Genomic DNA, 16134 nt, shown 5'->3' on the forward strand with positions numbered 1-16134 from the left:
GCATATATACACATTAAATTTAAGGCTAAAGTAGTTAATTGCATTACCATTTTTCCTCTGAAATGAAATATGTTATGTCACTCCGGTTAGCAGGGGTTTCTTTCAGGTGCAGATTTAGCAAGCAGCTCTGTTTTTCATTCTCTATGAGAGAGAAAAAGGTGCACAAAGTGATCAGTACGACTAAAGAAATCTATAGCAATTGCTTACAGCACGTAATTAATGCTTACCCCAATCCACTTTAGTAAAACACACATATGATCCCAGTATGACAATCTAAATACATTGATTAAACTATTAAACTTTAGCAAACTTAAAGGGAATCTGGCAGCAGGATTTTGCTAACTCATCTGAGAGCAGTATGATGTAGGCAAAGAGATTCTGAATCCAACGATGTATCACTTATTTTACTGGGTGCAGCAATTCTCACACAATCAGAGTTTCTAGATTTAGGAATGCAGCAAGGCTGAGAAACCTGCTCCCACCCACACCAGGTTCTCCATATGCAATGTTCATAGACAATGAGCTGCTTATCACAGAAGGGGCGGAGTCTTACCACTAGGCATGACACTTCTGTGTCCCAGTATTGATAAACTCCTGATGCTAAAATAACCATTGCAAGTAAACATAACCACTGAGTTTGATAAGAGAGGCATTGCTAAAATCTTTGCTTTAACCCCTACAGCATGATGTGCTCAGTTTACACATCAAAAACCTCCTGACAGATTCCCTTTAAAACAATACCTTGGAAGCAGAAGGACACATATTTCTAGTTCATATAATTGTTGTAATGAGTGATGATCATTATAATAACAGTAATAATTATAATTTGTTACTGATCACTTTAAAACTATTCTACTTTGATGGCTGCTCTTCCATTTTTAAGTTTTACCACATTGTAAAGCTTAGAAGAGATTGAAGATACTGTTCACACTAGCGTAATTGCTTCCAATTTTACAGGATCCATGATAGATATGACAGATTTGGCATGATTTGCTCTGATCACTTTTGTTACCTCATTAACTTATAATGGGTCTGTCAGATTTCTATCAGGTATCTTTTTTATTTTACTAGATAGAATAGTATGGTTTGATCTGCTTTTCTGGCTGTCAAAAGGCAGCAGAAACCGAACAGGGAAGAGCTAACGGCAATCTGAAGATTGTAAACAGACGCTAAAAAATGATAGCACATATGGAAGCAATCTGTACAATTGTATTTAGTCAGAGACATTTTTTACTCCACAAATGTAGACAAACGAGAAAAACAAATGACAAGTAACTCAAATACAGTAAGTACAAGCTCTATGATAAGTCATAGGTAAGTGTATTGTGCATGCCAGTCTTAATGATGGTCGTTCCAGAGTAGTATGCGCCTAATTTATTAAGAGGCATTCGCCACTTACTGAAACAGGCTCACATTACAGATGACGTGCACCTCTGCCAGAAAAGTAACATTTCTGACATAAGGTACACCATAACTCTTCATCAATTTGTTGGGTTTTGTCACAACCCATCTTGCCCAACCTCTGCTCACTTTGGTGGAACTGGCCAAAACTGGGGTGAAACATGTAAAGTAACAAACATTTTGCACAAATAAGAGTTGCGCAAACATTTTGTTCATGAATGGTGCCCTATGTTTCAAAAAAGTGTGTGTCATTGATAAAAGGTGTTTTTTCAGGTTAACTGTTAAAGGAGTTTTCAACCTTTGGAAAAATATGACCCCAAATGTTACTATACCTTTAGAGTAGTGTTCCCCAACTCCAGTCCTCAAGAGCCACCAACAGGTCATGTTTTCAAGATTTCCTTAATATCACACAGGTGACTGAATTCTTGCCTGTCCAGGTGATGCAATTATCACCTGTGCAATACTAAGGAAATCCTGACAACATGACCTGTTGGTGGCTCTTGAGGACTGGAGTTGGGGAACACTGCTTTAGAGTAACAAATGCAGCCAGTACTCAACTTCCCAGGTCAGTACCGGCTCTCCGTTGCAGCTCATTGCTGCTCCTGTCTCTTTTATTGGCTGCATTAGTGATGATATGATTACAGTGCACTTCATAGTTGCAGCCAATCACTAAACTCAGTGGCTTTGCTGATTTAAATGGCATAAGCCTCTAAGTTTAGTGATTGGCTGCAGCAGTGATGAGCACTGTAGTGTTGACATCACTGCTGCATCCAGTAAGCATAGACTACAGCAGCAACAGAGAGCTGGCACTAGATCTGGAGAAAAGTGAGTACCTGCAAGCATTTTGGACGTTATTTTTAAACATTTTAAAAACTAAATTTTCAGTTGATTGCATAATACATTTTCAAGAAAAGTATAATTGACTTCTCAAGCCTTATATATTTTTCAGTAGTCTGTATCTGGTATTGCAACTGATCCCCATTCAAGTATTAAAGGTGCACTGCCGTGTCAGGCACGGACCATGGACAAGAGTGGTGCCGGGAAGCAAAGCCATATTGGCTTTATTCTTGACAATCCCTTTATCATACACTGCAAGCATATATTTCGTGTGTACATTGGAATGCCTGATAAATCTGTCTATTAAAACTAGTACAATAAATATGAGTACATAATATGCACTAATATGTACAAATATGGCAAGAGAGCTTCATTAACGTACATTAAAACAGTGCTGAAAGTCACAGAAAAGACACGTGTAAAGTGGTTGCCTTATTCCTTTCCTTTATCAATATTTATCTTTAACAACTAACCACTTTTGTAGTTTGATTTCTTAGAAATATCCCCACTATTTTTTAATTTTTACTTCCTGTCATTTCATTTGAAGGGAGTCTCAAACAGGAAGTCATAAGAAGATGGCCTTGGAGTCACTTCTCTACAGCTTCCATTTCCCTCAGACAAAGTAGGATGTCGTCAAGAGGTGACATTGCTGTCACTTACCGTAGTTTTTGTCATTGCCATCCCCGATGACTTTTTGGATCAGTATCTGTGATGTAGATGTAACCTCATATTCAATGCTGACTGCCAGTCATCGAATCTGACACTACCACTTCTCTCCCTGAAATAAGACACCATTAGGGAGTGGTGATAGAAGTAATGTAAGTGAGATTAGCATCACCAACAGTCCTATCACTGCCCTCAAATTAACTCTCATCACAGGGCAGTGACAGAAGCAGTGTCAATGATAGCTGCACTGCTGTCACTCACCCTGCTTTTATCACCACACACTGATGATGTATCATTCTAGGGAAAGAGTCTGTGTCAGAAACAGGGACTATGGTGGCAACTGAACATATGGGCAGTGGATACTGAAAATGTGTTTATGTTTGCATCACCACTACTGAACGACATCATCTGGGGATGGCAGGCACAGAAGATGTGGTGACTGCAGCGCTGCCCCATGATGATGTCCTGGTTTGGGTTTGGGGGGGAGATAGATACTGCAGAGAAGTGACTGCAGAGCTATCTTCCTATAGCTTCCTGTTTAAGAATCTCTTCAAATGAAATGTCATAGGAAGTAAAGGGGAAAAAAAGCAAATAACGGGAACAGCAGGAAAGGGAGAATAGTAAACAATTTTATAAGAAAGTAAACTACAAAAGCACTTAGATATTTATAAAAGGCATTAAATGTATGAGACAAGATTACAAGTTTTTTTAATGAAATTAAAAAAGGGTAAGTTTCTCCATTTAAATGGAATCTGTCAACAGGTTTTTATTAACTACTACAAAAGAGCAGCAGACAGTAGACACAGAGACGCTGATACAAATGATGTGTCAGTTACTATTTATTTATTTTTATTTTTATTCATTTATATAGCGCCATTAATTCCACAGCGCTTTACAGACATTATAATCGCTATCCCCGATGGGGCTCACAATCTAAGTTCCCTATCAGTATGTCTTTGGAGCGTTGGAGGAAACCAGAGTACCTGGAGGAAACCCACACAAACACGGGGAGAACATGCAAACTCCTTGCAGATATTGTCTTTGGTGGGATTTGAACCCAGGACAGCTGCTTCAGTGCTAACCACTGAGCCACCGTGCCGCCCACATAACCACTTACTAGGTTATTTGCTGTAGTTTTCATAAAATCATTTTTTCTCAGCAGAAGATTATCACTAGAGGACTAATAAACCTGATCTCATGCAGATCTACAAATTCATGAACCCTGTATAACTCCACTCCAGCATTGATTGATAACTTTTTGCCTATGCACAGTATACACAGAAAACTGCCAATCGGTAGTGTGGGTGGGCTTATACAGAGCTCAACATTCGAAGAATGTGCAGATTTTCAGCAAATTAAAATTGCAACAAGTAGCCTAACAATTGATAAATCACTAGAATCAGGGCATCTACCCCACAGCATGCTGCTCTCAGCAAAAAAAAACTTGACTGATTCCCTTTAAAGCCATTTTTATGTATGTTAATATCACTTTAAATGACTTATTGGCCTTTGTAGTATGTCTTAGTAAATAATATATTTTGAATCACAGAAAAATACCAGTTTTGGACTACCTAGAGACCTAATCATTATTGAGTCTGTATTCTCGTTGCTATAGAAAGAAGGGAAGAGATCAGCTCTTTTTTACAAGAGGTCTTCAGACATAGCACAGATTGAAAATATGACAATGTTATTGTCCTTCTGTACTTCTTCATATAGCTGGCTTCCATTGCAGGTGGTTTGGCGACCTGTTGATCCGCAGCAGCTGAGTAACATTCTGAAATGCACATTTCTACGGATCAGTGCGGCATAGTCTACTATTCTTAATTCTGAATGTTTATCAGATAAGACCCTATTGCATTATTTTTTTCTCCAGCCTATCAAAAATAATTGAAAGTAGCAGACAATAAAAGGATTTAATGTGTAAATCAAAAACGTAAAAAATTGGCAAAATTCAACTAAAGTAATTTTTAGTACCAGTAGATCTTGCGATCTGCAAATTATTGACCCTAATTAATTTCTAATTGTAAATGTCATTGTTATTTTTCATCATCTTTTTATATCTTGGACTTCATGATTCGGTATGCAATAACTGCCAATGTGCGACATTTTTCATTTATTATTCTCACACTTTTGATAAGAACACCTTGTTTTTTTAAACATGTATTAAAGATGATTTTTCATTTCTTTTCACAAAGATTGTCAATAAATGAACTAAATCACATAAGGGAGTAGCAGGACCGCCACACAGATCCCTGATGCCAAACCGATTAGCATCCAAATAAACACACAGCAGCACATCATCTGCACAATGCAGTTTTTTTTTAGTATTTTAATAATGCTTCTCAAAGGGCTTGTTTTCAACTTTCTTCAGTGGCAAGTTGGTTCTCAGGGGGAAGAGTCGCTTCCTAATGCTCACAGCTTCTACCCAGTCTAAAGGAACCGTTTGCTGTCATATGCATCAACCCTCTGCCCTAATCCCATCTGCTGTCTATTTCATCCCAAGAGACTGAGAGTTAAGACAACACAGCTGAGATCCACTTAGAAAAGTACATATAGGGTATAGAGAAGAAAAAACCCACTTAATATTAAAAAAATAGAAATCAATGTTTTGTAAATAAAGTATGTTAAAATATTTCCTTTGCTTTTTTTAGTATTTGTTAGGTATATTTAATTGAACTTTTTTATTATTATTCTGTTATAATATAAAGTCAGTGTTTATGGTGTAGATTAAACTGCCAGATTGTATTATATGTATTTGGTGACTATAAAATCAAAGTATTTTTTTTGCATTCCATAAATCACTTACTGCATTATTTTGAAGTACACAGCTATCCATCGTAGCTACATGCTTTATGTTTTTTTTTTTTCAGTATTTTTTGTGTAGGCATTACATACACAGGAGGGACAACTAAGAGTTCCAGTGTCCAAATGGCAAATCTGTGAAAGGTACCACAACTGTCACACGTATTTAAATAACTGGTCATTTCATATGACGAACCGTGCCCTTATAAGAACCTCAGGTTACAGGACGCGCTATAACTTGCACCCCGGTATGTTTCTATGTTTTCTTTAAAAAAAAAAGTAGAATCTACATTTAAACCTAAAAACTAGAGGCATTTTTTAATGCACATTAACTTCCCAACAATAGAGAAACACTATCCAACCTTATACATTTCAGACACTAAGTGTCAGTGTCTGTGTTAGAATTGGGAATTAGAACAATTTGAAAAGTCACAAAACCTTTGCACAACTTTGCATTATCACTTTTGCCATTTTCATGCCCCTTTTTTCCAGCTCTACCATTGTGGGAAAGGCTGGGGAGGAGTCAGAGCGGAATGGCGCATGGCAATGCCCGCCCAACAAATTCATCAAAAGTGGTGGTGTACTGTATGCCAGAAATGTTACCCCTGTCATTGACTGAAGTAACATTTCTGATGAGGAGCAAAGTTGCATGCCACTGATAAGATGCACTGAATTAATTAGGTGAATTTGGCGCACCTTATTTTTACATGCCTCTCATTAATGTCAGTCTAGACCTTAATACGTCCTTCGTGATAGTATGTTGAAATGAAAGTCCATGCTCTATCATTGGATGGAATCAATATGACTTCTCGCTATTGGCTCACCACATTGATTGTTCTAGGGAAGAGTAAAATTTTGGGTGCCTATGGGGAGGGATTAAATGGTGAGTGCAGGATTAGAAAAGAATGACAGGTTTCTTTCACAAACAGTGTCACACGTCTTCACTGGTTGGGTGTGATTATAGGATCTCATTAGTTTCAATAAGGCTGGTCTTCAGTATAATGTATAACCTGAAGTCGTAATACTTCTGGAAGAAGGCAACCATGGTTTTCAAATCTTACAGGTTTAAATTTATAAATTTGTAATGAGTCTGGAATATTTCAACATATCCAAGTAATTTTAAGAATGTTTTTTGCATGATACATTTTACATTTTATATTAATGGTAAATTTAGGTTGATATGTTTTGCATATATCAATGAAAATATCAGAAATTAAACAACATTTTTTAAAAATTAGCAATTTTCAAACTTTGAAAGGTTATCTGTTCAATCTAGATAGTCATAACAGGCAAAATCATTAAAACATACCATTTACCTCATGTCTTTGCATCAGCACCATCTGTAAAATGTTCTGTTATTTTGTTAGGGTGTTAGAAGGTTTAAAAATGTAGCAGCAATTTTTCATTTTTTCAAGGAAATTTTGAAAAATTTTTTTAGGGATCTATTCAGTTTGGAAGCGACTTTGGGGGACCTATAAATTGAAAATCCCCCAAAAGTTATAACATTTTTAAAATATCACCCCTCAGCATTTTCAAATCTGCTGCAAGGTAGTTTATTAACCCTTCAGACCTTTTCAGGAAGTACTGCACAGTGGCAGTACAGGAATGAACATTTTTATGTTTACCACCTAATTTCTGAACAGGCTGTAAGGTTGTTATTTGTCCTTGAATTGCCATGGCAAGCATAAGGACTATACAATCATGGTATTAGGATACTGAAGGAGTAAATAGGGTGTCCCCACACTATGTTAACCATTTATAAGCTGTGGTCACTAATGACAGTAGCACCTAAGGGGTAAAATGGCTGCATTTTCACCCATTGGTGGATGCTATTTTATATAAATCAGGTCAGTAAAAAGGCTTATTGGTGGTCACTATGGGGTTAACAAAATCAAAGGACAGAGACTCTGATAGTGAAAGAAGCAATACATGCAGGTGCTTCTCACAAAATTAGAATATCATCAATAAGTTAATATATTTCAGTTCTTCAATACAAAAAGTGAAACTCATATATTATATAGAGTCATTAAAAACAGAGTGATCAATTTCAAGTGTTTATTTCTGTTAATGTTGATGTTTATGGCTTCCAGCCAATGAAAACCCAGAAGCAATGATCTTAGTAAGTTAGAATACATTAGACCACCAGCTTGAAAAATGATTTTAAAATCCAAGATATTGGCCTACTGAAATGTATATTCAGTAAATGCACTCACTACTTGGTCAGGGCTCCTTTTGCATCAATTACTGCATCAATGCAGTGTGGCATGCAGGCAATCAGCCTGTGGCACTGTTGAGATGTTATGGAAGCCCAGGTTGCTTTGATAGCTGCCTTCAGCTCATCTGCATTGTTGGGTCTGGTGTCTCTCATCTTCCTCTTGACAGTACCCCACAGATTCTCTATGGGGATAAGGTCTGGTGAGTTTGCTGTCCAATCAGTCAAGCACAGAGATTCTGTTGTTTTTAAACCAGGTATTGGTACTTTTGGCAGTGTGGACAGGTACCAAGTCCTGCTATATAATTAAATTTCCACCTTCAAAAAGCTTATCGGCAGAGGGAAGCATGAAGTGCTCTAAAATTTCCTGGTAGACGGCTGTGGTGACTTTGGTCAAGATAAAACACAGTGGAGCTACACCAGCAGATGACATGGCTCCCCAAACCATCACTGATTGTGGAAACTTCACACTAGACCTCAAGGAGCTTGGATTGTGTCCCTCTCCACTCTTCCTCCTGACTTTAGGACCTTGATTATCTAAATGAATTGCAAAACTTACTTTAATCTGAAAACAACACCTTGGGCCACTTAGCAACAATCCAGTTCTTTTTCTCCTTGGCCCAGACAAGATGCTTCTGGCTTTGTCTATTGGTCATGAGTGGCTTGACACAAGGAATGCGACACTTGTAGCCCATGTCCTGGATACATCTGTGTGTGGTGGCTCTTGAAGCAATGACTCCAGCAGCAGTCCACTCTTTGTAAATCTCCCACAAATTTTTGAATGTCCCTTTCTTAACAATCCTTTCAAGGCTGCAGTTATCCCGGTTGCTTGAGCACCTTTTTCTACCACACTTTTTCCTTCCACTCAACTCTCCATTAATATGCTTGGATACAACACTCTGTGAACAGCCAGCTTCTATAGCAATGACCTTTTGTGGCTTACACTCCTTGTGGAGTGGGTCAATGACTGTCTTCTGGACATCTGTCAAGTCAGCAGTCTTCATCATGATTGTGGAGCCTAGTGAAACAGACTAAGGGACATTTTAAACACTTAGGAAACCTTTACAGGTGTTTTATGTTAATTATTCTAATTTACTGAGATAATGACTTTTGGATTTTTGTTGGCTGTAAGCCATAATCATCAACATTAACAGAAATAAACACTTAAAATAGATCAGTCTGTAATGACTCTATATACAGTCATGGCCAAAAGTATTGACACCCCTGCAATTCTGTCAGATAATACTCAGTTTCTTCCTGAAAATGATTGCAAACACAAATTCTTTGGTATTATTATCTTCATTTAATTTGTCTTAAATGAAAAAACACAAAAAGAATTGTCCTAAAGCCAAATTGGATATAATTCCACACCAAACTTAAAAAAGAGGGTGGACAAAACTATTGGCACTGTTCGAAAAATCATGTGATGCTTCTCTAATTTGTGTAATTAACAGCACCTGTAACTTACCTGTGGCACCTACCAGGTGTTGGCAATAACTAAATCACACTTGCAGCCAGTTAACATGGATTAAAGTTGACTCAACCTCTGTCCTGTGTCCTTGTGTGTACCACATTGAGCATGGAGAAAAGAAAGAAGACCAAAGAACTGTCTGAGGACTTGAGAAACCAAATTGTGAGGAAGCATGAGCAATCTCAAGGCTACAAGTCCATCTCCAAAGACCTGAATGTTCCTGTGTCTACCGTGCGCAGTGTCATCAAGAAGTTTAAAGCCCATGGCACTGTGGCTAACCTCCCTAGATGTCGCCGGAAAAGAAAAATTGACAAGAGATTTCAACGCAAGATTGTGCGGATGTTGGATAAAGAACCTCCACTAACATCCAAACAAGTTCAAGCTGCCCTGCAGTCCGAGGGTACAACGGTGTCAACCCGTACTATCCGTCGGCATCTGAATGAAAAGGGACTGTATGGTAGGAGACCCAGGAAGACTCCACTTCTTACCCCGAGACATAAAAAAGCCAAGCTGGAGTTTGCCAAAACTTACCTGAAAAAGCCTAAAACATTTTGGAAGAATGTTCTCTGGTCAGATGAGACAAAAGTAGAGCTTTTAGGGCAAAAGCATCAACATAGAGTTTACAGGAGAATCATAGAATCATAGAATCGTAGAGTTGGAAGGGACCTCCTGGGCCATCTGGTCCAACCCCCTGCTCAAAGCAGGATTCGCTAAATCATCCCAGTTAGATGTCTGTCCAGCCTCTGTTTGAAGACTTCCATTGAAGGAGAACTCACCACTTCTCGTGGCAGCCTGTTCCACTCATTGATCACTCTAACTGTCAAAAAGTTTTTTCTAATATCTAATCTGTGTCTCCTCCCATTCAGCTTCATCCCATTGCTTCTAGTCTTTCCTTGTGCAAATGAGAATAAAGTTGATCCTTCTACAATGTGACAGCCCTTTAGATATTTGTAGACAGCTATTAAGTCTCCTCTCAGTCTTCTCTTTTGCAAACTAAACATTCCCAAATCCTGCAACCTTTCCTCATAAGACAGGGTTTGCAGACCGGTCACCATTCTGGTCGCTCTTTTCTGAACTTGCTCCAGTTTGTTGATGTCTTTTTTAAAATGTGGTGCCCAAAATTGGACACAATATTCCAGATGAGGTCTGACCAAAGAGGAGTAGAGGGAAATAATTACTTCACGTGATCTAGACTGTATGCTTCTGTTAATACATCCTAGAATTGCATTTGCCTTTTTTGCTGCTGCATCACACTGTTGACTCATATTCAGTCTGTGATCTATTAGTATACCCAAGTCTTTTTCACATGTGCTGTCACTTAGCCCTATTCCTCCCATTCTAAATATGCTTTTTTCATTTTTATTGCCCAGATGTAGTACTTTGCATTTCTCCCTGTTAAAAACCATTCTGTTAGTTGCTGCCCACTTCTCCAGTTTATTTAAATCTTTTTGAATCCTCTCTCTCTCTTCTCTAGTATTAGCTATCCCTCCTAGCTTTGTGTCATCAGCAAATTTAATCAGTTTACCCTCAATTCCATCATCTAAATCGTTGATAAAGATGTTGAACAATACAGGGCCCAGGACAGAGCCCTGTGGTACCCCACTTGAGACATTCTTCCAACTGGATGTGCAGCCATTTACGACCACTCTTTGGGTCCGATCACTAAGCCAGTTATGAATCCACCTAACAGTTGCCTTGTCCATTCCATACTTAGTCATTTTTTCAATAAGGATTGTATGAGAGACTTTGTCAAATGCTTTGCTGAAGTCAAGATATACTATATCTACAGCATTTCCTTGATCCACCCAATCAGTAATACCATCATAGAAGGAAATTAAATTAGTCTGACATGACTTATTAGTTACAAACCCATGCTGACTCTGTTTAATCACTTCATTCTTATCCAGGTATTGACATACATGTTGTTTAATAATTTGTTCAAAGATCTTTCCTGGTATAGAAGTCAGACTCACCGGCCTATAGTTGCCTGGGTCCACCTTCTTCCCCTTTTTGAAGATAGGAACAACATTTGCTCTTCTCCAGTCTTCTGGCACTTCTCCTGTTCTCCAAGAATTTTCAAAGATTATGGAGAGGGGTTCAAAAATTTCTTCTGCTATCTCCTTCAGTACTCTGGGGTGTAATTCATCTGGACCTGGAGACTTGAATACATTTAGGTTAGCTAAGTGTTTCCTCACTATCTTTCTGTTTATAGATATCCTGGATTCTTCTATTCCCTTAATAGGACAGTGAATAACAGTTGATGTTACATTTCCTTTCTGAGAGAAAACAGATGCAAAATAGGAATTTAAAAGTTCAGCCTTCTCAACATCCTGTCTTACCATTTCATCATTTTCATCCTGTAAAAATCCTATAGCATCTTTGACTTTTCTTTTACTTTTGACATATCCCCAAAATCCTTTATTATTGCTTTTGACATCTCTTGCAAGCCTCAATTCATTTTCAGCTTTAGATAATCTGATTTGTGCCTTGCAGGTTCTGCAGACAGCATTATATTCTTCTTTAGATATGCCTCCTTCTTTCCATTTTATAAACATTTTTTGCTTCCTTTTTAGCATGTGCTTAAGCTCTGTGTTCATCCATCCTGGTTTCCTTAAATGCTTCCTATTCTTCCCTCTTTTCGGAATTGTTAACAACTGTGCTTTGAGAATTTCATTTTTCAAGATTTCCCATCCTTCCTGGACATTTTTGTCTTTAAGGATATCCAGCCATTGGATCCCTCCAATTCTCTTTCTGAATCCCTTAAAATCTGCCTTTCTGAAATCTAACCTTGACGTCTGAGTCTTCACAGGTCTTCCGCCTCTAGTTATCCAAAATTCTAAAATAGCATGGTCGCTACCTCCTAGGGTCCCAGCCACTTTTACCTCCTCAACCATTTCCTCCCTGTTTATAAGGATTAGATCCAAGGTAGCAGTTCCCCTTGTTTTCTCCTTTACCTTTTGGAAGATAAAGTTGTCAGCAAGAGAGGATAAGAATTTCCTTGACCTGTTTGTTTTGCCTGAGAGAGATTCCCAACAAATGTCTGGATAGTTGAAATCTCCCATGACAACTATGTCCCATGACTATGTCCCATGACAACTATGACAACTATGTCATATTCTATGTCACATAGAAAAAAGAGGCCTTCAAAGAAAAGTACACGGTCCCTACAGTCAAACATGGCGGAGGTTCCCTGATGTTTTGGGGTTGCTTTGCTGCCTCTGGCACTGGACTGCTTGACCGTGTGCATGGCATTATGAAGTCAGAAGACTACCAACAAATTTTGCAGCATAATTTAGAGCCCAGTGTGAGAAAGCTGGGTCTACCTCAGAGGTTATGGGTCTTCCAGCAGGACAATGACCCAAAACACACTTCAAAAAGCACTAGAAAATGGTTTGAGAGGAAGCACTGGAGACTTCTAAGGTGGCCAGCAATGAGTCCAGACCTGAATCCCATAGAACACCTGTGGAGAGATCTAAAAATGGCAGTTTGGAGAAGGCACCCTTCAAATATCAGGGACCTGGAGTAGTTTGCCAAAGAAGAATGGTCTAAAATTCCAGCAGAGCATTGTCAGAAACTCATTGATGGTTACCGGAAGCGGTTGGTCGCAGTTATTTTGGCTAAAGGTTGTGCAATCAAGTATTAGGCTGAGGGTGCCAATACTTTTGTCCGGCCCATTTTTGGAGTTTTGTGTGAAATGATCAATGTTTTGCTTTTTGCTTCATTCTATTTTGTGTTTTTTCATTTAAGACAAATTAAATGAAGATAATAATACCAAAGAATTTGTGTTTGCAATCATTTTCAGGAAGAAACTGAATATTATCTGACAGAACTTTTGGCCATGACTGTAATATAGGAGTTTCGCTTTTTGTATTGAAGAACTGAAATAAATTAACTTTTTGATGATATTCTAATTTTGTGAGAAGCACTTGTATGTAATATGCTAAGCAAAACAAGGGCGGACATACTAATGGCATAATATGGCATAAGGGCTTGTCACAAGGTGTCTTAAGGGCCTGTCACACTAAGAGATATCGCTAGCAATATCGCTATAACTAGTGACGTTATAGCAATATTGCTAGCGATATCTCTGTGTCTGATACTTACCTACGACCGGCTCCCCCGCTGGTTATCGCTGATCGCGCGAGAACGTTCAGGACTGTTTCTCGTCGTCTGCTTCCTGTGGCGCTTCCTGCTGTGAAGACGAGCGACGCGTGGAGCCGGGCGGGAGGACGCAGGATCGCCTGGTGTGACAGGTAAGTAGCGATCCCCGTCTCCAGCGATGTCGCTAGTGAGATCTGCCTGTGTGGCAGCTCACTAGCGACTACTTAGCGATGTACCAGCGATCCTGACCGCGTCATATCGCTGGTCGGGATCGCTGGTACATCGCTAAGTGTGACAGTACCTTTACAGATGCCTCTCTATTACTAAGCCATGGGTTTGATGTCACTAGACAATACAAAGGTGACATTATACCTACAAATATGAACTCCACTTGTCACCATCACAGGGCAAGTGGGAAGAGCCAGGCAAAGAACCAGAAATTGGCGCATTTAATAGTTGCACCTTTTCTAGAATGGTTGCGGGCTACTATTTTTAAGCTAGGGAGCCAATATCCATGGTCCCTTACCAGCCTGAGAATACCTGCCCCCAGCTGTCAGCTTTAGCTTGTCTGGTTCTCAAAAATAGGTGTGAGGGCCACCAAGCTATTTTTTTAATTTATTTATTTAACTAATTGAAAAAACATTCTGGAAACCCTATATTTTTGGTAACCAGCCTTGCTAATGCTGACAGCTGAGGGTTACAGCTATCAGTTTTGCCTGACTGATTATCAAAAATGCAAGGGAACCCCCATCAATTTTTTTAAACATGATTTAATTATAGCGCAATTGATGGATTAATCAATGCAATTTTTCCTGGCGTATGCCCCTAATTTAAGTTGTTTCCGCAGCTTTTTGGCCCCCCTGAAGGTATTGTCTATGCATTTGGTTTTGCCTCCCATTGAAGTCAATGAAGTTTGGGTATGTTCATTGAGCATTCTGCCAACATTGGGATGCTCACTGATGTGAATCGAAAAGTTTGCTCATCTCTAGTAACTATAGTTTACATTTTTTTCCATAAATCGGCAGTATGCATTAAGATAAATTACTGGATATCATTTTATTGACTCTTTCTTTAGTTTCCTTCTGCCTACCACCGGCATTGATCACTCTCTTAATAATACATACAGTAGCTAAAATCTGTGAACATTGGTTAGCATCTCACAGAAAGGTCACACATTCTCTGATGCGCATAGAAGTAGAAGTCTATGCACTATGGAGGGGAAGGAGCAGTGGAAGTGATATAAAAATCAAGAGAGACCCAGACACAATGCTAGATTAATATCCTTGCTTGATTCACAGCTACATTTCTCAACTCATCTCTACAATGTCCTACATTTAGCCACTGCTTCTTTGTGTGGATAGGAGAACAGGATCTTCTCTGTGCGTAGAGTTTATGGGAGACAACTTGTAGCTAATGTTTGCCAACTCTGGAGCTTTGCTTGGGAAAAATTAATAATTAGAGATCCATCATATTGAGGGCAAAATGTATTATGTTGAATGTCTATCTACTTATAGTGGCCATAAATGCTGTTCGTCATGTACTAATGACAGCTTGTTGTGAAAAATCTCCCGAATCTCCTGAACTTCTAAATAAATTTAAATATAGTTCCCTCTCTGCTATATATAATATATATAATCGTTGTTCAACATCTTTATCAACGATTTAGATGAAGGAATTGAGGGTAAAATTTAATTTGCTGATGACACAGCTGGACGGGATAGCTAATACTAGAGAAGAGAGAGAGAGGATTCAAAAATATATAAATAAACTGGAGCAGTGGGCAGCAACTAACAGAATGGTATTTAACAAGGAAAAATGCAAAGTACTACATCTAGGCAATAAAAATGAAAAAAGCATATACAGAATGGGAGGAATAGGGCTAAGCAACAGCACATGTGAAAAAGACTTGGGTATACTAATAGATCACAGACTGAATATGAGTCAACAGTGTGATGCAGCAGCAAAAAAGGCAAATGCAATTCTACGATGTATAAACAGAAGCATACAGTCTAGATTGCGTGAAGTCATTATTGCCCTCTACTCCGCTTTGGTCAGACCTCATCTGGAACACTGTGTCCAGTTTTGGGCGCCACATTTTAAAAAAGACATCAACAAACTGGAGCTGTCACGATCCATGCTGGATTGTGACAGATAAAAGCACATGTGTCATGGTCCAGTCCAGAGTTTATCTTCTGCTGTCTTCACTCCGGACTGGTCATGCGGGGGTTAATCTCCTCAGCCTCGTTCTGGAGCTAGCTGGGCTATTTCAATCCCTCACAGCCTGCTGACCAGTGTTAGTGATAGCTCAAGCTTGCAGTTTAGAGCCGCTGACCCTTGTACCCTGGTGATCCTCCTGCCTTGGACTGATATTCACGTGTATGACCCGGACTGATTTCTGACCCCATCTCTTGGTATTTGTTTCTGCTGTTATGTTCCCTCTCTGGCATCTGACTCCCTGGCTTGTACCCCGACCACGTATTTCGTCTCACGTTTTGGACCCTGTGCTCATGTTCTGGCTTTCTGACTCTCGGCTTTGGTATTTTGACTACGTGTATTGCTGCTCCTTCTGGTACGTCTGCTCCTGTTAGTTTCTGACTCGGTTCGTCTGACTATTCTCTCTCGTTACCTGTGGCACCTGTGCTGT

General features: G+C 39.1%; 1 protein-coding gene across 7 annotated transcripts in view; it reads right to left on the minus strand.

Moving 5' to 3' along the window:
* Positions 1-16134, minus strand: part of ST18 (ST18 C2H2C-type zinc finger transcription factor) — a 438484-nt gene that overhangs the window by 253735 nt on the left and 168615 nt on the right. For all 7 annotated transcript variants that reach the window (XR_012233808.1, XM_073583795.1, XM_073583796.1 and 4 more), the window contains exon 2: positions 48-141. Coding sequence is in view for 5 of the 7 variants with exons in the window: in XM_073583795.1 (XP_073439896.1) it covers positions 48-50 (3 nt within the window). In the remaining 2 variants the exon portion in view is untranslated. The remainder of the gene's footprint in view (positions 1-47; positions 142-16134) is intronic.

This window comes from Dendrobates tinctorius, unplaced genomic scaffold (assembly GCF_039654945.1).
Source record: "Dendrobates tinctorius isolate UK_male_01 unplaced genomic scaffold, ASM3965494v1 ptg000081l, whole genome shotgun sequence".
NCBI lineage: Eukaryota > Metazoa > Chordata > Amphibia > Anura > Dendrobatidae > Dendrobates > Dendrobates tinctorius.